The sequence below is a fragment of the Hevea brasiliensis genome, unplaced genomic scaffold (genome assembly GCF_030052815.1).
Source record: "Hevea brasiliensis isolate MT/VB/25A 57/8 unplaced genomic scaffold, ASM3005281v1 Scaf5, whole genome shotgun sequence".
Taxonomy (NCBI): Eukaryota; Viridiplantae; Streptophyta; class Magnoliopsida; order Malpighiales; family Euphorbiaceae; genus Hevea; species Hevea brasiliensis.
This window is the reverse complement of record NW_026615028.1, coordinates 2,095,602-2,118,763: the sequence shown is the minus strand read 5'-3', so window position 1 is coordinate 2,118,763 and position 23,162 is coordinate 2,095,602. Positions and strand designations below refer to the sequence as shown.

At 34.5% G+C, this 23,162-nt stretch overlaps 2 protein-coding genes and 1 non-coding gene across 3 annotated transcripts; 2 read left to right on the top strand and 1 right to left on the bottom strand.

Moving 5' to 3' along the window:
• Positions 1-13,587: 13,587 nt before the first annotated feature.
• On the bottom strand, positions 13,588-14,863 carry LOC131177483 (uncharacterized). Its single transcript, XM_058142503.1, has 2 exons — positions 14,701-14,863; positions 13,588-14,078 (listed from the first exon to the last, which is right to left on the bottom strand). Exons 1-2 carry the CDS (start codon positions 14,861-14,863, stop codon positions 13,588-13,590), a joined length of 654 nt encoding a protein of 217 aa, XP_057998486.1.
• Positions 14,864-15,035: 172 nt separating this feature from the next.
• LOC131177486 (small nucleolar RNA R71) lies at positions 15,036-15,142 on the top strand. Its single transcript, XR_009146951.1, has one exon. It is a non-coding gene; the product is annotated as a small nucleolar RNA R71 (small nucleolar RNA).
• Positions 15,143-18,446: 3,304 nt separating this feature from the next.
• Positions 18,447-20,808, top strand: LOC110648776 (thioredoxin-like 1-1, chloroplastic). Its single transcript, XM_021803117.2, has 4 exons — positions 18,447-18,959; positions 19,289-19,468; positions 19,597-19,761; positions 20,292-20,808. Exons 1-4 carry the CDS (start codon positions 18,702-18,704, stop codon positions 20,589-20,591), a joined length of 903 nt encoding a protein of 300 aa, XP_021658809.2. The 5' UTR covers positions 18,447-18,701; the 3' UTR covers positions 20,592-20,808.
• Positions 20,809-23,162: the final 2,354 nt, after the last annotated feature.

Genomic DNA, 23,162 nt, shown 5'->3' with positions numbered 1-23,162 from the left:
TTACTCTCATACTTAATCCTTGATAGATGGTCCGCCACAACATTTTCAGCTGCCTTTTTATCTTTAATTTGTAAGTTAAACTCCTGTAGCAATAGAACTCATCTTATCAGTCTTGGCTTTGCTTCATTTTTATTCATCAAATATCTTAAGGCGGCATGGTTTGTACAGACAATCACTTTTGGTCAAACCAAGTATGATCTGAACTTTTCCACAGCAAATACCACAGCTAAAAATTCTTTCTCAGTGGTAGCATAATTTGCTTGAGCATCATCTAGAGTTTTTCTGGCATAATAGATTGCATAAAACTTCTTCTCTTTTTTCTGACCAAGTACAGCTCCCACAGTAAAGTCACTAGCATCCCACATAATTTCAAATGGCAATGACCAATTCGGAGGTTGTATAAGAGGGGCTGTTGTTAGAGCTTCCTTCAACCTATTAAAAGAATCAAAACAAGTGTGGTCAAAATTAAAAGGAACATCATGATTTAACAAATTTGTAAGAGGTTTAGCAATTTTTGAAAAATCCTTTATAAATCGCCTATAGAACCTAACATGCCCAAGAAAACTTCTAATTCCTTTCACTTAAGTTAGTGGAGACATCTTCTCAATCACTTCTACTTTGGCCTTGTCCACTTCAATTCCTCTATGTGATACCAAATGTACAAGAACAATACCTTCTTACACCATAAAATGACATTTCTCCCAATTTAGCACCAAATTTGTTTCTTCACATCTTTTAAGCACTTTAGAGAGGTTAGATAGACAATTATCAAAAGAAAAACCATATACAGAAAAATCATCCATGAAAACTTCCATAATTTCCTCAATAAAATCAGAGAAAATGGCCATCAAATACCGCTGAAAAGTAGCTGGTGCATTACATAAGCCAAAAGGCATCTTTCTATATGCAAATGTGCCATATGGACATGTGAATGTCGTTTTCTCTTGATCACTAGGATGCATTGGGATTTGGAATGTAACACCCTCCCTGTAACAACTCTGTATATTCTACTGTTTCGGTGACTCGTGTCGGTCCGGACAGCTAGAACGTTTGAGAAAAAAATATTTAAACTAAAGTGAGGAATCATAATTAACTCAAATATTAACAAGAAAAATTTAGAAAAAATTTTAGAAATAAAATATAATCAAGTTAAATGAACCGGTGCCCTAGCGATGGGTAACCCAGTGGGAAGTTGCGGTCCTCGCAACTAGGAGCCCTAGACCCTGGAGAAAATTCATAAAATAATTTTTGGGACTCCAGAGAAGGGTCATTGAGGTTTCTATGGCATTAGAATGCCAAGAAAATGCTTAGAAAAAATTTTCAATTGGTACAAATAATTTTAGTCTGTTAAGCCAAATGGAGGGCATTTTGGTCATTTCGCTTTCAGAGGTGATTTTTCGGCGACTTGTCCATTTAAGTAAATAATTATTATGACATAAAATATGAATAAATATTGCTAAAAATTTAATTGAAAATGAGTAGAAAAGAAAAGGAAAGAAAAATGAAAGAAATAGGGAATTATGATATCATATGATGTCATTAAAAGTACTCCCACCAATCACGTTTAAACAAGCCATTACAAAAACAATTAAAAAGAGATAAATACAATTAAAAATCTGCTCTTTCTTCTTCTTCCCTTCATTTTGCCGAGATTCCACCATTAGATGTCCTTCCCACCATTTTTCTTCACCTAAAGTTGCATCTACCACTTACTTACTCCATAAAATCCCTTGCCTTCTTCACAAAAACTACTCCTTATACCTTGAGTGATTTGAGGCAGCAAGAAAGAAAGGAAACAAAGAGGATTTGCAAGTGTAAGAAAACTTTCCAACAAAGGTTAGTGTCCAATCTCCTATCTCTTTTACTTAATTCATGTTTATTGGCATGAGATAAGTGAAAAAGTGTAAGAAAAATAAAATAAAATTATGTATATTCATCCCTACAATTTGGGAAGCCTAGGGATGGTTAGGGTTTGATGAATTTAGTTGAAGTAAAGTGTTTATGAGCTGCCCATAGCATGAGATGAGTGATTGAACATGTAAGAGTAAGTGAAATACAAGTGTGATGCATGAATGAACCTTGAAAATGTGAACACTTGAACAACATTAGGGTTTGCTCATGTGATGGTTCATTAACCTTGTAATGGTCCATTAGTGACCATTTAAATGTGTATAATGAGGAAATGAAGTGAGTTGAGGCTTGGCATTTGAGTGTGGGTGAGCTGCCTTGGCTGACCTGCAGGACTGAGCATGAGTCCAACAGGTTTGGACAGCTATAAATGGAATTGTATAGGTTCAATTGGTACAAGGCCAATTGGGCATGAAACTAGACACATAATGGCACAATTTTGGTGAAGAAACCCTGCCCAGAAAACCAAACCAACTTGACCTAAAAATTGCCCTAATCCGGGTGACTTGCATTCTACTTGGGCAAAATGACCAAATGAATAGTGTCTATTCATTTGGTCATAACTCAGTGTAGAAAGGTCCAATTGACCTGAAATTTTACCAGCAGAAAGATGAGATATAGAACTATAACTTTTATGAAGAAAGCTAACCCAAATTTTGACCATAACATGTTCAAAAAGTGACCTGCAGTCACTGCACAAGACACTGTAAATTTGGTCAGTCCAGAAAATCTGGAAAATTTGCAATCCAGCCAGTTATGGTGTTTAGGTCATAACTTGAGCTACAAAACTCCAAATGGAGTGATTCAAAAAAAGAAATGTAACTAGACACAATAAGGAACAATTTTTATGAAGACAATTTTGTCAAATTCTTACTGTACAAATGATCAATGGAATAGTAAACTTAGCGCTTGAAATCTGAAAATTGTAAATAACTAACACTAAGCTTTGAAATGGAATTGGCAACCAATGCCAACAACTTTGGAATGAAAAATGTGGTATGTTGGTGATATTTGAACCAATATACCTATTATCTATGAAAAAGTTAACATTTTAGTTGACTAATGAAATAAATAGTAACCTTACATGTAAAGTATAAATATTCAAGAAATGACTTTGTAATATGCCCTAGTAGGCCTAATGTGATTGGTTTGGATAGGTTGGCATGCCAATAGGGTTCTGATAGCAGTACTGCGTATGATGTATGGCTTCATTGCCATTCTGTGATGATAGCCTATGGCTATACTGATTATGATGTTATATTTGGCATTATGCCTTATTGTTTTTATGGCTTATTAGCCATTCTGTTTGCACACCGGGAGACACATTGTGACTGATGGTGTGACAACCTGAGGTACCTGGTACCCAGTGCTAGTTTACCCATTTATCCAGTCCGGTCAATTTGTATAGGTTACTTGGGCATGGAAAAGTATAATTTTAATTGAATTGATTATTAAAGAAAATAAGGAAATGAAATATCAAGATAAAGATCAAGAATGATTACAATAAAATAAAGAAGCTCAAAATCATTAAGAAAACAATTAACAAAATGCATGAAGAAGTTAATATCATAAAATGCAGTTAGCCTTCGACTAAACAATAAGTTAGTAATTATTCATTTCTTATGAACACAATTACTAGGAAATTATTTTGTTTATTTGCATATTACATTTTCTTGTATTATTGGCACCACTAAGCTCTATGCTTAGCGCATCGCTTTTGCAATGCATAGGTACTGAAGATTTGGACAGAGGGCCTAGTAGATCACAGACTGGGTAAGGCCGTTCATAGTTCTGCATATTGTCCGTGTCACCTCACAGGCTACAGTGCATTGGTAGGACACTAGGTCCCATTTTGTATTTTGTGATTTTTGTAAGTTTTGTAATTAAACTCTTATTTTATCATATGTATTTGAAACAAATGTAATATAATCTTGTATTAATGTAAGTATTTGTAACTTTGTGATTATAAATACCATGTGAGAATTTATTTATGATTTGAGCATGATGATGAAGTGAAATGAATGAATGAAAAATGGAGGAATTGTTAAGAAATTATTGTAAATTGATGTGATACAAATGGAGTTTGAGAATGATTGAAAATTATTGGAAGTGTTTTTCACAGGTTCCGAAGAATTATTTTCTCCATTTTTAGCCGGTACTCTGCCAAATTTTCTGAAAAATTTTCAAAACCTTAAATTAATTCATAATTTCAATAAATAAATTAAATGGCATAAATTTCACTTAGTGACTAATAAATGAATAAATAAATAAATTAAGAAAGAGTAAATTGTAATGAAATAAGATATGGTGCTCCGGCATACTATGTCGCATATCTTGCTCGGCTACACTGTAGATGGGTAAGGGGTGTCACATTTAGTGGTATCAGAGCCTAGTTTAGGCGTTTCTGAGTCTAGATGGAGTCCATACCATGCATTGCATTTGTAAGAGTCGAGATGACACTAATGCAGATCTGTTCGGTTTTGTTATTTTGATTAGGATATGAACCCCACATTACAGATAGCAGTGGATGAGGAAGTGGAGAGTTGTGCTCCACTTGCAGCTGAGACTGGGGGCCAGGGAGAACCTGCTCCACCAGCACCAGTAGTGCCTGCACAGCCTCTGCCGGCTTTGTTTCAGCAAATGGCTAAATTCTTCATACAGATGGCTGGGGTTATGCCACCACCACCACCTCTACAGCAGAAATTCCATTTGGAAAAACTGAGAAAATTTGGGGATGTGGACTTTATTGGTAAGAAAGAAGATGACTCGGTGGCGGCTGAGAATTGGCTAGACCACACCATAAGGGTATTGAAGTAACTGCATTGCACCCCAGAGCAGAACTTGGAGGGTGCTGTATCCCTACTTCAAGATGATGCCTATCAGTGGTAGGACACTATATCTAATGAGGTCCAGCCAGAGTTGATAACTTGGGATTTCTTCCTTGCTGAATTTAAGAAGATGTATGTGGGAAGTGTGTACCTAGAAGACAGGAGGAGAGAATTCATTAACCTGGGGCAGAAACAGCTATCAGTAGTGGAGTATGAAAAGGAGTTTGTTAGATTAAGCCACTACGGAAGAGAGATAGTCCCCATAGAAGCAGAGAGGTGCAGAAGGTTTGAAGAGGGGCTAAATGACAACATTAAAATAATGATCACTGCCTTGGGGATTACGAACTTCACGAAATTAGTTGAAGCCCCACTGAAAGTGGAAAGGGTCAGAGTAAGTGAACAAAATAGGAAAGATAGGCAGCGTAAGAGGGAATTTGGACCAGGGCAGTCAAGTATATCGACTGATAGTAAGAAGTTTAAAGGTTCTAGTTCATAAGATCAGACACAGGGCCAGAGAGGCCAGATTGGAATATCTATAGTTAGCTCCCCAGGCACTGTAACAAGGGGATTTGCCCCAGTGCCTGAATGCATGCACTGTGGTAGGAGACACAGAGGGGAGTGTTGACTGTTTACTAGAGAGCGTTTCAAGTGTGGGGCTACGAATCATTTCATAAGAGATTGCCCTCAGAAGAGTGGTTCAATAGCTCCAGTACAAGTTGATAGACCTACCCCTACAGTTCAAAGGGGTAAAAGATCGGGTAGAGCAGAAACGGCTGATATTTCAGAGAAGATTGTTTTTGAGACAGTTGAAAGGCCTGAAGTCAGGGTGGCACCGTAGATATATGCTATGGAAGTTCAGGAAGAGCCAAACCCAGACACTGATGAGGCGATACAAGGAAGTAAAGAAACAAGGAGGTAGCAACTCCACGATTACTTAAGTCAGGTAAATTTTGAGGACAAAATTTAAATTAGAGGGGAAGAGTTGTAACACCCTCCCTGTAGCAACTCCGTACATTCTACTGTTCCGGTGACCCGTATCGGTCCGGACAGCTAGAACGTCTGGGAAAAAAATATTTAAACTAAAGTGAGGAATCATAATTAACTCAAATATTAACAAAAAAAATTTAAGAAAAATTTTAGAAATAAAATACAACCAAGTTAAATGAGCTGGTGCCCTAGCGGTGGGTAATCCAGTGGGAAGTTACGGTCCTCACAACTAGGAGCCCTAGACCCTGGAGAAAATTCATAAAATAATTTTTGGGACTCCAGAGAAGGGTCATTGAGGTTTCTATGGCATTAGAATGCCAAGAAAATTCTTAGAAAAAATTTTTAATCGGTACAGACAATTTTAGTCTGTTAAGCCAAACGGAGGGCATTTTGGTCATTTCACCTTCAGAGGTGATTTTTGGCTGACTTGTCTAGTTAAATAAATAATTATTATGACATAAAATATGAATAAATATTACTAAAAATTTAATTGAAAATGAGTAGAAAAGAAAAGGAAAGAAAAATGAGTAGAAAAGAAAAGGAAAGAAAAATAAAAGAAATAGGGAATTATGACATCATATGATGTCATTAAAAGTGCTCCCACCAATCACATTTAAACAAGCCATTACAAAATAATTAAAAAGAGATAAATACAATTAGAAATCTGCTCTTTCTTCTTCTTCCCTTCATTTTTCCGAGATTCCACCATTAGAGGTCCCTCCCACCATTTTCCTTCACCCAAAGTTGCATCTACCACTTACTTACTCCATAAAATCCCTTGCCTTCTTCACAAAAACTACTCCTTATACCTTGAGTGATTTGAGGCAGCAAAGAAAGAAAGGAAACAAAGAGGATTTGCAAGTGTAAGAAAACTTTCCAACAAAGGTTAGCGTCCAATCTCCTATCTCTTTTACTTAATTCATGTTTATTGGCATAAGATAAGCGGAAAAGTGTAAGAAAAATAAAATAAAACTTATGTATATTCATCCCTACAATTTGGGCAGCCTAGGGATGGTTAGGGTTTGATGAATTTAGTTGAAGTAAAGTGTTTATGAGCAGCCCATAGCATGAAATGAGTGATTGAACATGTAAGAGTAAGTGAAATGCAAGTGTGATGCATGAATGAACCTTGAAAATGTGAATACTTGAACAACATTAGGGTTTTCTTATGTGATGGTTTATTAACCTTGTAATGGTCAATTAGTGACCATTTGAATGTGTATAATGAGGAAATGAAGTGAGTTGAGACTTGGCATTTGAGTGTGGGTGAGCTGCCTTGGCTGACCTACAGGACTGAGCATGAGTCCAGCAGGTTTGGGCAGCTATAAATAGAGTTGTATAAGTTCAATTGGTGAAAGAATAATTGGACATGAAACTAGACACATAATGGCACAACTTAGGTGGAGAAACCCTGCCCAAAAAACCAAACCAAGTTGACCTAAAAATTGCCCTAATCCGGGTGACTTGCATTCTGTCTGGGCAAAATAACCAAATAAACAGTGTCTATTCATTTAGTCATAACTCAGTGTAGAAAGGTCTAATTGACCTGAAATTTTACCAGCAGAAAGATGAGATATAGACCTACAACTTTTATGAAGAAACCTAACCCAAATTTTGACTATAACATATTCAAAAAGTGACCTTCAATCACTGCATAAAACACTATAGATTTGGTCAGTCCAGAAAATCTGAAAAATTTGCAATCCGGCCAGTTATGGTGTTTAGGCCATAACTTGAGCTACAAAACTCCAAATGGAGTGATTCAAAAAAAGAAATGTAACTAGACAAAATAAGGAACAATTTTCATGAAGATAATTTTTCCAAATTCCTACTGTACAAATGACCAATGGAACAGTAAACTTAGTGCTTGAAATATGAAAATTGTGAATAACTAACACTAAGCTTTGAAATGGAATTCGCAACCAATGCCAACAACTTTGGAATGCAAAATGTGGTATGTTGGTGATATTTGAACCAATATACTTATTATCTATGAAAAAGTCAATATTTTAGTTGACTAATGAAATGAATAGTAACCTTACATGTAAAGTATAAATATTCAAGAAATGACTTTGTAATATGCCCTAGTAGGCCTAATGTGATTGGTTTGGATAGGTTGACATGTCAATAGGGTTCTGATAGCAGTACTGCGTATGATGTATGGCTTCATTGCCATTCTGTAATGATAGCCTATGGCTATACTGATTATGATGTTATATTTGGCATTATGCCTTATTGCTTTTATGGCTTATTAGCCATTCTGTTTGCATACCGGGAGACACATTGTGACTGGTACCCAGTGCTAGTTTACCCGTTTATACAATCCTATCAATTTGTATAGGTTACTTGGGCATGGAAAAGTATAATTGTAATTGAATTGATTATTAAAGAAAATAAGGAAATGAAATATCAAGATAAAGATCAAGAATGATTACAATAAAATAAAGAAGCTCAAAATCATCAAGAAAACAATTAACAAAATGCATGAAGAAGTTAACATCATAAAATGCAGTTAGCCTTCGACTAAAAATAAGTTAGTAATTATTCATTTCTTATGAACACAATTACTAGGAAATTATTATATTTATTTGCATATTACATTTTCTTGTATTATTGGCACCACTAAACTTTATGCTTAGCGCGTCACTTTTGCAATACATAGGTACTGAAGATTTGGACAGAGGGCCCAGTAAACCACAGACTGGGTAAGGCCGTTCATAGTTCTGCATAGTATCCGTGTCACCTCACAGGCTACAGTGCATTAGTAGGACACTAGGTCCCATTTTGTATTTTGTGATTCTTGTAAGTTTTGTAATTAAACTCTTATTTTATTATATGTATTTGAAACAAATGTAATATAATCTTGTATTAATGTAAGTATTTGTAACTTTGTGATTATAAATGCCTTGTGAGAATTTATTTATGATTTGAGCATGATGATGAAGTGAAATGAATGAATGACAAATGGAGGAATTGTTAAGAAATTGTTGTAAATTGATGTGATACAATTAGAGTTTGAGAATGATTGGAAATTATTGGAAGTGTTTTTCACAGGTTCTGAAGAACTGTTTTCTCCATTTTTAGCCGGCACTCAGCCGTATTTTCTGAAAAATTTTCGAAACCTTAAATTAATTCATAATTTCAATAAATAAATTAAATGGCATAAATTTCACTTAGTGACTAATAAATGAATAAATAAATAAATTAAGAAAGAGTAAATTGTAATAAAATAAGATATGGCGCTCTGGCACACTGTGTGGCATATCTTGCTCGGCTACACTGTAGACGGGTAAGGGGTGTCACATGGAAAAAACCAGAATACCCATCCAAATAACAAAAATATGAATCTTTTGCTAACCTCTCTAACATTTGATTAATAAAAGGTAAGGGAAAATGATCTTTCCTAGTGGCACTATTAAGCTTCCTGTAATCTATACATATCCTCCACCCTGTGACAATTCTAGTAGGTATCAATTCATTATTTTCATTTTTCACAATGGTCACACCTCCTTTCTTAGGAACTACATGAACTGGGCTAACCCAACTACTATCAGAAATAGGATAAATGATCCCAGCTTCAAGCAGTTTCAAGATTTCTTTCTTCACTACCTCTTTCATATTAGGATTTAACCTTCTTTGATGTTCTATGGTAGCTTTAAAATTATCCTCTAAAAGAATCCTATGCATGCACAAGGTAGGGTTTATACCCTTTATGTCATCAATGGTGTAACCAATGACTTTTCTATGTGCTCTTAACTCTCTTAGCAATTTTTCAACTTGTACATCACTCAAATTTGCATTAATAATGATAGGATAAGTTGAATTAGGTCCAAGAAAAGCATACCTTAATTTAGATGAAAGTGGTTTGAGGTCTACCTGTGGTGCGTCCTTCTCATCTAGCAAAAATGGGTGTGCAACTTCATATTTCAATTCTTCAACTTGCAAAACTTGATCTTCTACAACTTTTGAGTAGCTTCCAAAATTTGAGCAAAAGCTACAACTTCAGGATTTTCATCCTTTGTTGTTCTACTATGTACCAAACAATTCTCCAAAGGGTCCTCAAGATATATTTTCTTAAATTCTGCTTCCACAATCTCATCAATAACATCCACCCTTAAACAAGGATTAACTCCATGATGTTTCTTCAAAGTCTGATTCAAATTAAATTCCACCTCCTCTTCTCCAACTTTTAATGTCAATCTACCATTCTTTACATCAATTATAGCCCCTGCTGTGGCTAAAAATGGCCGTCCCAAAATGATAGGTATGTGAATATCTTCTTCCATTTCAAGAACCACAAAATCCACAGGAATGAAAAATTTTCCAACTTTTAAGGTCACATTCTCCAAAATTCCCACTGGATATTTGATGGATCTATTAGCTTGTAACATCCTCACCATAGGTAGTTCGTACATTTTACTGTTTCGACGACTAATGTTTGTTCGGACAGTCAAAATGTCTGGAACTACACCTAAACTATAGTGAAGAGGCTTAAATTGAAGGAATAAATGTTAAGAAAATATAGAAAAAATTTAGAGAAAAATAAATTAAAGTTTAGAGGATTTATAAATTGGTACAAAAATAATAAAAATAACCCGATATGCATTATGAAGGGCATTTTGGTCATTTCACTCACAGAGGTGAATTTTGACCTAAATGTCAAAATAAAATTTAGAGAATAAAAATAATTAACACAAATTAATATTATGAGTTGAATTAGGAAAGAAGAAGAAAAGAAGAAGAAAAGAAGAAAACAAAAATAAGCTTGTGAAAATTTAAAACGAAATTAAAGTATAACATATATGGAATATATAAATACCAATAAAAGACAAAAGCTACCTAACTCATCTTCTCCCTCATCTCTTCCCTCTCATTGCCGGCTGCCTTGGTTTCCTTCCTCCACTATTGTTATTCAAGCTTCAAGCTTGATTCCTCCCTCATTTCCTCACCAAAACCCATAACACATTTCATTAAAAATCCTCCCCACATTCTAAGGAAGCTATAGATAACCATAAAGAGGAGAAAGGTTAAAGTTTTGGGAAGCTCAAGTAACGTTAGTGCACTAATCCCTTTTCTTCTCTTTATTAAACATGAAAAGCATGTTTAGCCAAACACAAATATCATTAAAACAAAATGAAAATCTTGAGGAAAGAACCCTTGAATTTTTGGCAGCCATGGAACTTGATATTTATTGCTTTTAAGTGATGGAAAATTTTTCCATGAGAATGTGTGATGAGTTAAAATGTTTGGGTGTTTGATTGTGTAGTGTTTGTAAAAATTTAAAACTTTGAAAACTAGGGTTTGTGTAAATGCTTGAGGAATTGGTGTAAATATGGAAATTGACTTATTGAGTTGAGATTGTTGCTTATAAAAGTGTATTGCATGCAAATTAAAGTAAGGAAGTTGAAGAAATTGAGATATTGGGAGTGTTCAATTTTCTGCAGGTTTGGACTCAATGAGTCCAGTGGGTTTATTGACTCATAACCAAAAATGTGTGACTCCAATTGGTATGAGGCTAATTGAAGGTGAAAATAGACTCAAAATAGCCCATTTTTCATGTAGACACCATGCCTAAATTTTTCCAAAATCATGACCAATTCTCTAACCAAACTCGGATGGCCAAACACTGAAACCCAGAAAATGACCAAATGAACAGTATGTGTTCATTTGGTTATAACTCTCTCTATGCTGGTCCAAATGACTTAAAATTACATCAATGGAAAGCTTAGACATAGGGCTACACTTTTCATGAAGATCACTTGACCCAGTTTTGCTTTTAACTAAATCAAATTGTTAGCAAAAGTTGAGTCACTAAAACTGCTAACTCAGAAAATGACCAAATGAACAGTATGTGTTCATTTGGTCATAACTCTCTCTATACTGGTCCAAATGAATTAAAATTACATCAATGGAAAGCTTAGACATAGTGCTACACTTTTCATGAAGACCACTTGATCCAATTTTGCTTCTAACTAAATCAAATTGTTAGCACAAGTTGAGTCACTAAAACTGCTAACCCACAAAAATGACCAAATGAACAGTACGTGTTCATTTGGTCATAACTCTCTCTATACTGGTTCAAATGACCTAAAATTTCATCAATGGAAACATGATACTTAGGGCTACAACATTGATTTAGAAACCTTTGCCAAATTCTAAGTGTAAAGACCCTAAAAAGAGGGTCAAACATACTGCCCTGAAGTTGGCTATTGCTCTTATAGGACTGAGAGTCCAGGTTAATATACTAACTATAACTCACTATACCAAACTTGAAAATTTATGAAATTGTACCTGGGAGTCCCTAAGACATAGACGAACATATCTTGTGAAGGAACCTAAGTTTAAAAATGACCATAAAATGATCAAATGACTGGTCAAAGTTTATTGATCAGAAATTATAAATTCTGGACAGCTTAGAGGTAAAGGGACCAGTTATGGTATTTTGACCATAACTTGAGTTCTATAACCCCAAATTCAGTGATTCAAAAACTGAAATTCAAGTTTAAACATAGAGGAGCAATTGTTATGAAGGAAGTTTGACTAAATAGAGATCCTAACCTAGTCAAATTCCTAGATAAAGATAATACATCAATATGAACCTAAAGAAAGGTTCACGGGAAAAATGCTATATATGATAATTAAAATACTCATAAGGATAATTAAATATTAAAAATTATATGAATATGTAAATTGGGACTAATGTCCTATTAATATGAAATTAATGGTACCAATGAACAGTACCAAAAAAATAGTAACAGTAAATAGTGCTAAAATAATTAAAATATTTAATTGCCCATAGTATACCTAGACTTATTTATTTAGTTTGGATAAATTGGTATACTAATTAGGGACTACAGATAGCAGTACTGCCTACCGAGAAAATCATGAACTGATAATATATGTCTGGTATGATTGTTCTACAGGCTATATACCTATTTACTGGCCATTGTGCCTACTTTATTTCTGGCTTTACAAGCCTGACAGCGGGTCTCATGCTTGACAGCGGGTCTCATGCCTGACAGCTGGCCTCGTGCCTGACAGACCTATACTGGATAGACATATGGCTTTGTAACCAGTATACACCCGTGCATCCAGCTTTTATAATTTGTTATAGGTTTCTTGGGCACTGATAAAAATTAATTAAGACTTAAAATATAATAAGTAATCATAAAAGATCTCGATAATGTTAATTATTTCCAAAGAGCAATAAAAATATAAAAGACCCAGAAATTATGATTTGCAGATATTATTTCAATTGTTAAATGATTGTTATTATAAATTATGCACCACTAAGCGTTATGCTTAGCGCGTTGGTTTTTCATCGCGTAGGTACTGGAGATCACCCCAAGAGTTCGCAGAAGAAAGACCAAGAGTGCATCGACAGAGCTCGACCAGATCTCCATCGCCCGAGTCACCTCACCGGTTTTTTGTATTTTGGTAGGGCCCATGTATAGACTAGTATTTTGTTCATTATGTCTAGTCATGATGTATTTCATTTTGGACTTGTAATTAAACTTGAGATTAAAGTGAAAACTTGCAATTTATTATCTATGAATTTCCATATGAATGCAATAGACAATACTTTATTTTGAGATCTCATAAATAGTTGTGAATAATATGATAAAAGAGAATATGATATGGACATGTAATAGGTGATTAGTGGAAATCCGCCAGATGCTAATAAAACAAGGGAGGCTCTGTCCGGGTCTCCACATAAATAAGATATATATATATAAAAAAAAAAATTCTACACATAAGTTACCTGATTTAAATGACAACAATAGACATGACAAGACAAGATAAGGTGCTCCGACACTGAATGTAGCACTCATCGCTCGGCTACACTGTAGATGGGTGAGGAGCGTCACACAGCTAGTTGCAAAGAAATGGTGGTGGGCTTCAAATCTCCTACCTTCAGCTTTTCACAAATGGAGAGTGGCATCAAACTTACACTAGCTCCATGATCACACAATGCCTTTTCAATACTAGTATCCCCAATGTGACAAGGTATAGAGAAACTTCCTGGATCCTTCAATTTTGGTGGAAGTTTATTCTGTAAGAGAGCACTACACTCCTCTGTTAATGCCACAGTTTCATAATCTTCTAATCTCCTCTTGTTTGATAAAATTTCTTTCAGGAATTTAGCATATGAGGGCATTTGAGAAATTGCATCTGTAAATGGAATGTTGATGTATAATTTCTTCAAAACTTCTAAAAATTTCCCGAACTGCTTATCTAGCTTTGCTTTTTGAAACCTCTGAGGATATGGAAATGGTGGCTTGTATAGTGGTGGAGGCACATACTTTTCCTCTTCTTCTTTTTCAATTTCATTCTTCTTGTTTGCTTCCTCATTAACTTCATCATGATTCGGAATAGATTCATTTTTGTTTTCATCTTCTTTCTTCTTTTCCTTTTCTACCTCATCTTTTTCTTCTTCTCCCACAATTTTCCCACTCCTTAGGATCACTGCCTTGCAATGTTCTCTAGGATTCTCTGGTTGACTTGGAAGTTTTCCTTGTGCTTTGCTCGAAGAGCTTGCTTGTTGAGCCATTTGGTTTTCTAACATCCTATTATGAGTGGCAAGCTGGTCTATCATTGAAGTTAATTATTGAATCATTTCTCCTTGTTTTTGTTGAGCAGTTAAGAAATTCTCTATCATAGACTTCAAAATTGAATCTTGGTCTGAAGACTGAACTAGTGATTGTGGAATAGGTGCATTTTGATTCCTTTGTGGTGGAAATCCAGGTGGTACTCTGTTTTGCTGAAAATTCTGCTATTATTGCTGAAAATTAGGAGGTTGTTGATAATTCTGTCCCTGCCCTTATAGACCTCCCCAAGAAAAGTTAGGTTGATTCCTCTATGCTGGATTATATGTAGCAGAAAAAGGATTACCAATTGGTTTTTTTATTGTAATTCCCAATAAAATCAACTTGCTCATTTCCAAACTCTTGCCTATAGGAAGGAAAATCATTGATACAATGCATATTTCCCGCACCAACATCTTTTGTATAACTAGATCCTCCAATTGATGAGTCAACCTTCATGCTTAACTTATCCATTTTTCTTGTCAAAGCATTAAATTTGGCATTGAACATACTCATGGCATCTAATTCATATACACCAGCTAGTGGCTTCTTCATTTCATTTCTTTCACAGCTCCATTGATAATTGTTGTAAGCAATTTTATCCAATGCTGAATAAGCTTCATCTTCTAACTTCTCCATAAGATCACCTCCTGAAGATGCATCAATTATACTTCTAATTGCTGGAGAAACACCATTGTAGAAATTTTGAACTAGCATCCATTTAGGGATTCCATAATGTGGACATCTCCTTTGAAGATCCTTGTATCTCTCCCAAGCTTCATAGAGACTCTCATCATCCCTTGGTTTGAAAGAACTTAATTAATTTCTCAATTTTACAGTCTTGCTAGGAGGAAAGTATTGAGCCAAGAAAGCTTGTGACAACTCATCCCAAGTAGTTATTGAACCCGAAGGTAATGAATGTAATCACTCCCTAGCACGATCCTTCAAAGAAAAAGGAAATAATCTCAGCCTGATGGCATCATCTAACACTCCATTTATCTTTAGCATGTCACTAATCTCAAGAAAATGTGCAAGGTGCACATGTGGACTCTCAGTAGGACCTCCCTCAAACTGTGATTGTTGAACCATTTGACAAAGTGAGGGCTTCAACTCAAAGTTGTTTGCTTCCACTCTAGGCCTTGTAATACTAGGTCTAAAATCTCCAAAATTAGGAAAAGCATGATCCTTAATTGATCGGTTGTTGTTGTTTGCCATAGCTTCTGTCACTTGTCGCTCTTGCTGTCTTTGAATTCTGAGTTCAGCTTTTCTTCTTTTAGACTCTGCTCTTAAAGCTTTAGCTGTCTTTTCAATCTCAGGATCAAAAATTAAATCAATTTCTGCACTTTTTGTTATTCTCAAAGTAAAATGATAAAGAAGAGAAATTAAAATAAAAAATAAAATGCCCAAATTAACCAAACAATCAATCGTCTAATATCAAACAAAACAAATCCCCGGCAACGACACCAAAAACTTGATTGCGTACTCCGCAAGTATACGGGTCGTTCAAATAGTAAAGAAAAGATATCCTCCCACAGAGATTTGTTGTTTGAGTACCAAACTATAAAAGTTATGATTATTTGGGCTATCGATAATTTGTGCCAAAAATATAGTAAGAGATGCAGCAAATTAAATTGGAAAAAATAGGGAAATTATAATGAATTAAGCAATTAAAATTCTAAGCACTATACTAATTTACTAACATTTCAGCAAGTAACAAAAGATTTAATTAATTAATGGTAAAAATTGATTCCAGAGCTGAGGTTCATGAAGTAAATTTCATTGGAATTTGGATAGGTAAAGCCAAGATTAAGGGAAATACAAGTTTGAAGGAAGTTGATTCTGATTTCCTTTAATTTCTCTTTCAAGCAAACTAAAGAGTGTTTTAAAGGAAACTAAATCCCATTCTCATGCGATGTTTAATTACCCAAAACCCTTTAAGCATTTTAATCAACTTGAAATTCCTCTTAACCCACTAGTTTATTTCTAACACTAGGTGATTAAGTTCATTATCTTGATTATCTATCATAGATTTTCACCTCTCGGTCCTTCAATCTAAGATTAAGAACAAAACCCAAAGGGTATCAACAATGGGTATGTAAATAAGCACAAAAGATAAGAATCAAAGCTTATATATACTAAAATCTGATTAAAACCAGTCCAAATCCACAAATAAAACTTAAATCATTACACCCAACTCTAAAATCTTAAGTATCTACTCACTCATGCTTATATTTATAAGTAGAAAATATGAAATAGAGTAAGAAAACATGAAAATAAAACTAAAAATAAAAGAATCCAGAAGAAGAAGATCCAAATCCTTGAAAATAGAAGCTGAAAAATGTCACTCTGCAGGTGTTCTTCCTCCTAGAAATGACGTGATTTTCTCTTTCCTTTCTCTTTTGATTTTTCTCTCTCTTTCTCTTTATGGTAAAAATGAGAATATGATGCTTATATATCCCCTCAAGGTTTGCCCTAAAAATGGTCTCTAAAGGGATAAAGACAAAAGGTATAAAAGGTGTGAAAAAAGAAAAATTTTCCATGTCAGCAAATCTGCCAGCGTCATCCCACATGCCTCATGTTGATTTAAGTTGTTTTTCACATGCCTCATGTTGATTCGGAGGAGGAACCTTTAGATTCTGCACGACCAGCTACACGGGGCATGTGGTGGTCCCTGAAACTTTTGACGTGTTTTGTTTCGAAATCTCTGTTTACACGACCCAGTATGAATTTACATGCCTTATGTGGATTCCTGCTGATTAACTCTTATCTTCATATGACCTTCAACACGGGGCATGTTGAGGCCCTTGAAAGTCTCGGCTAGTCTTCTTCTTTAAGTGAATTTTCTTCATTTTTCACACTACTTTAGGCTTCTAAATCACTTTTAATTTCTTTTATATGGACCTTTTTGCCTTTAAACCTTATTAAAACCTATCAAAAGCATTAAAATTTCGAAAATCAAATATAATGAAACTAAAATTAACAAATTAACTAAAATAAGCATTAAAATCATAAAATTATTGAACTAAAAAGGCAAAATGAATATAAAACTACCCTAAAATATCTATATAAAATGGGTTTACCAGTGATATTAATATTATAAAATTAAATTAATTGATTTTATTTTCATTAATTGTTGGTTTCATTTGTTCACGATCAATTTACAATTTTCAACTTGCATTTCAGTAATGTTGGGCAAATTGTAATTTCATATGGAAAAGCATTTTGCATTTTAAGTGATTGAAAAATCATCTCATCTCTATCATAAATTTACTTCTTAATTTGGAAATAAATCATTTCATTTTTGAAATTTTGAATATTTGAAGTATTTTTCAATATGTATTTGTTATTTTTTCAAAAATATTTTGATCAATGATATTCAAATTTTATATTTTTAAAAAAAAGAGCAAATCAAAATAAAAAATTTTTAATTCAATAATTATTTTTACAATTATAAAATCTCAAATTCTAACCAACTGTAAAGAATTCTTAGGTGAAGAGGTTAATTTTGCATATAATATTAATTTCTCTCTTTTATTTATTAAAAAAATATTTATAAAAGGAAAAAAAATCATATTTTTAAATCTGACTTCAAAAATTGTAATCAATAAAATTATATTATTGTTAATTATTATTTTTTTTATCCTTAAGACTGTAAATATTATTCGGATAAAATCTTTTAATAATACAATTTCAAATTTAAATCCCAAATAAAATTCACGTGAGATATTATGGAAGAAAATTTTTCCTCCAGAATTTATTGCCAAGCATTGTGTTGGTAAATACCGCAAAAATTAAAAATAAATAAATAAAATGAGAATGTTCTATTTTTTATCCGAAGGATATCCAATTTTTAACCATCAGGGTAAGAATGGGTGCCACGTGTCCCATATCTCTGCCTCACGTGCCTCATAAGAACCGAAAAAACTGGCCAACGAGAAAATAATCTTAAATCTTGGAACAGGACACAAACAACCTTATCCACGTTTCCCCGTCTGTCTTACCCTACAGTACTAGCCGCTAGATCAAAATCCCTCCAGTCACTGGTCGTTGTATCCAACGGTCTAGAATCAATGGAGATGTCTATTAGTAACAGTTAACGACCCCAGAGAAAGAGACCTGGTTAAGGTTTTGTTTTGGTGCTTTGGCTAATTGCTTTTGCTTTTAAAATGCTTTGAGAGAAGTGATTTCTTTTATTTTTCTTGAACAACAAAACGTGAGAGAGAGATAAAGGAAATCACTTTTTTCAAGGCAAAGGGCAAGAGCAATTCAAAGCCTCCACCTTTGAACAAAAACATCCACTTCTCATCATTTTCTCATCTCCCGTTCTTTTGTTTTCCATAAGGTTTTTGTTTCTTTTTCTGCTTCTGCTGCTTCTTTTTCTTTGTGGGAAATTATGGCTGATATTTTGAGCAATACCAACCTAGTTTCTTCTTCTTATTATTCTTCTTCTCCATCCTTTAATGCTTACCAAAACCACCACAAATATAGTTCTTGCAGGCTCAGTGGGTTCCCTCGGAAATTGAATCCTCAAGCTTTGAGATTGCAAACGAGATCGCTTGGCAGTGATTTTCATGGAAAGAGGGTTGTTCTTCAAGAAAACCAAGGCAAACCCAATAGAGGGATTTATCTTCAAAGGTCAATTAAGGCTCAGGTTGGTCAAGATTTGATTTGGATTTCTTCTTATCCTTTTCCAAGTTTTTTCCCCCTAAATCGAACGTTTTTATTTCTTTTTGTTATTTTCTTTTAGGTCTGTGAATTGTAATCCCTTCTCCCTATTTTTTAAGGGATTTTGCTGGGCAATCTCAAGATTTACTTTTAACAGAAAAAATTTTTGTTGCTTTTCTTTTTCACGTTTTATTTATTTGCAGTTTACTAGTTTTATGTAGAATTCATGGCTTTTTGTTCATAAGAAAAGAATTATGCGATTTTTCTCATATGGGGAATTCCAATTATCTTATGATTCGGGCTTTATGGTATTAGCATACTGGCCTTAGACTCAAGAATGCTGCAAAATGGTGGGATAAGGGATTGCAATCCAACATGAAGGAGGTGACCTCTGCGCAAGAGCTTGTGGACTCCCTCCGGGACGCTGGGGATAAACTTGTCATTGTTGATTTCTTCTCCCCTGGCTGTGGTGGCTGCAAGGCTCTCCATCCCAAGGTATAATAATATACCCTTGTGGATACACATACTAATGGGGGCTCATGTTAAATACTTATTATGAAACTTAAATGATTATAGTTTAGTTTTTCTGATTGAATGTGGATGGGGATGTTGTGTTTTGGCAGATATGTCAATTCGCAGAGATGAACCCAGATGTGCAATTTCTTCAGGTGAATTATGAGGATCACAAATCGATGTGTTATAGCCTCAATGTTCACGTCCTTCCGTTCTTCAGGTTTTACCGAGGGGATCAAGGCCGGTTATGCAGCTTCAGCTGCACTAATGCCACGGTTAGTTTTGCCTTTCCTTTTAGTTCTTTCACAGATTTAGTTATTGCTATTACTATATACTGCATGGAATTCCTAGTTTGTTGCCTAGTTCTAATAAGCATAGTTACTTTTATTGATTGGCATTTTCTATGATTATATCACTTTCTTGATTGATTTTGGACTCCCTCGTTATGATGCCAATTAGGCTCTTTCTCAAATAACTTTTTTTTTTTTTTTCTCTTCAGAGTGTTTGACCTTTTTGTCTGTTTTCAGTATCCAAGAATTACGAAGTATGAACCCCCATAATGCATTGTATTCAAGCTAATTATTTAGTAGCAAATTTTGTCCAAAATAATATAGTTTATTGCATAGAATCTAAGGTGTTACTTGACTATGGTTGCTGCTATACTTTTGTTTATAGATCTGTTGTAATTTATTGGAACTTTCAGCTTGGATTTCTCATCAATCATCATGTCCAATTTTTTTGTCTCATTGTTAGGTTCTATAATATTTGATGGTTTATTTCCAACTAAATATGGGTTGTATGCCAGATCAAGAAATTTAAAGATGCACTGGCCAAACACTCGACAGAACCATGCGGCCATGGGCCAGCAAAAGGGCTGGAGGAAAAGGAGCTTATTGCATTGGCTGCCAACAAAGATCTCAACTTCACACATGCACCAAAACCAGATCAGCCAACACCAGCTCCTCCTGAGGAAGAGTTAGTACCAGCACTTCCCCTATCTTATACAAATCCAAGCCCACCTCTACCTTTACCTCTTCCTCTTCCCACAAGCCTGGAGTCTGCTCAAGGCTCAGAGGAGAAAACCTTGGTCACATCAGGGAGATGATCGGGTCAGCATTCACCGATTCTTCTCCTTATTCTCCTTGTACAGTTCTATTTTGTGTTTTTTAATATCCATGTTACGAAGCAATCAAACTAGTAGAGGTGAAGTCTATATGTGTATCCTTACAGAATTGCAGGCTTTTGGATTTATTTTTTTTGGATCCTAGCCTGCCTGCTTGTATGAGGGGTCTATATGATGTAAAAAGCTTATCCATTTTGTATTTTTGTTTTTACCCTCCTTCTATCAACTCTTATTGGTAACACAACGTGGGTAGTTTTAACAGATATGTAGCATTAATATAATATTTCTATATTAGTATTATTATGTTTGTCTTTTTATTTTTTATTTTTTAAAAAGATATTCATACAAATGTTGCTTATATTGAATTTGAGCAAGGCCTTGGTATTTCATGCAAAATTGCATTGCTCTTGCATGGATTACTACAATTTGATTTTGATGTTATGATTTTGCCTTTGATCAAAGTAAAAATGTGGATTATAGTTGAATGCGCATAAATCAGCTGCAAATGGGGAGAGAAAATTGTGGCAAGGAAGTTCTAATGTTCTACTTCTAACAAGTTCTCTCTTTTTTTTTTTAATATTGTTTTGATTGAAACTTGAATTTGAAATCGTATAAAGTTCTTTGATACTTCTTATAAGCTTTTGTTAAATGTAGAAAATACTCTGTTCCTGCAGTTTTTCTTTTTTTAACTGAATTGAGAAAAGATGATAGAAATTCCAGGAAATATTTGGTGTCTCTGTTTGTGGTCACCCAAAACTGCTTTTGACTGTAGGATGATGTAGTACAAGGCCACTAGATAAACAAACAATTGGTTCTTATCAGAAGAAAAATTTTGCATAAAAAAGTGGGGTTTCAGTGTCCATTCCTAATCTGCTGCTGGACAGGACCACGTGAGAAGATGCCTGAAAACTAAAGATTGGATAGAAAGAACCTGTTAAAGGGAAAAGAACATGGATCAAGTTGCACAATTCAAACTTGTGGGGTATGGTCTGAAAAAATTGATACAATTTTGAGGCAATCCTTCGTTCCAAGAAAAGAAAGATTTCACCATTTGAGGCACAAATGGTTTTGTGGGGTATCTGAGCTGGGCCTCTTCAATGATTAACGCAACACAAGTTTAGTATTATTTGTTTGTAGAAGTACAGTCTGCATTATTATTTATTCTTTGGACAGGATTATAAGTTGGTGTTTGGGTAAAAGTGGTTGGTTGGTAAAATGGCTTGTAGGTGGAGTGTGGATAGGAAGGAGAAAATGGGTTGTAGTAAGATGATGGGATCTTCAAAGGGGAGGATTTTATGCTATCTACTTCAGTGCCTAAACAGTTGTTGTTTGCTCAATAACCTAAAGAGAGGTTTGTTTCTTAATTATCCTAATATCATTATTGTCAATCATCTTTCTATGATCATTTTTCCATAGGGATGGTGGGGGGAACCATTTAAAGAAACATCAAATCATCAAATCAGTTTCTATCCCCAGCTTTGAAATATTTTGAATGTTAAACTTAAGTTTCATCAGGTGGAACTGTTGGATTTATCTATCTTTATTAATTTAAAAGAGTAGTAAAGTATGTCAAACTTTTAGATTTAAATGATGGTCAAGGCATTATTGTAGATATTTTTATAATTATTTTATAAATGAAATTTATTTATTTACTCTAAAACCAACTTCTGGTAGCTAAATTTTTTTCTTCTTTTTATTTTTCAAGTGTGCTTATCATACTTAGTATATCATGTTAGATTTCAAGTGAAATTTACGATATAAGAATCGGACTGTGTGATATGGGATTATATATGCGTGTTAGATTTAGGTGTCTGTTTTAAAACACACACACATATAAATTTGAAAGGAAAATGTAGGGGACTTATTGTAGCAAGAATATAGCAAGATATCTTTCTGTGCTAATAATGATTTCAGCACTCCCAATCAAAAGGAATGTTACCACTCGATGAGTTTGTAGGTTGAGGAAAATGCTGCTGCAAATTCAGAATTTGTCATGAAATTTCATATTCAAATTGTGTTAGAATATAAAAATAGAAGTGAGAAAGCAGAAATACCCTTCCTTGCGTAGCTCATCCAATGAATTTGGAAAAAAAAAAAAAAATAGCAGAGAGAAGCGGTGGCTCTTGTCTTGAGTAAAATACTATAGTATCATCACCATTAGCCTGGCATGAGGATAAGAAAGAAACATGTAGCCAAGGACAACTTGCCAACTTCTTCTTCTTCATCTTCATCTTCATATATCTCTGGTATGTTACTATACTGATAAAGAGTCGGCAAGTCATCCTTGGCTGCACCATTATTTCCAAACCAGCATGCAAGGCTGCTATAGTGAGAAAAACTACAGAGAAGAGGCTGAAGCTGAAGCTAGGGGATAGAAATTCGTGGATTGAAAAGGAGAGCCTTCTAAGCCATATATAGGAAATATTAAACCTTTTTTTTTTCGTTTATCTGCACAATCGAGGCAATGAGGACAGCTCTTATAGCAGGATCTAGTTTTGGCCCCAGTTAAAGTGATAAGGTTCCTCGCATTTCATCACTATGCACTCATTACAC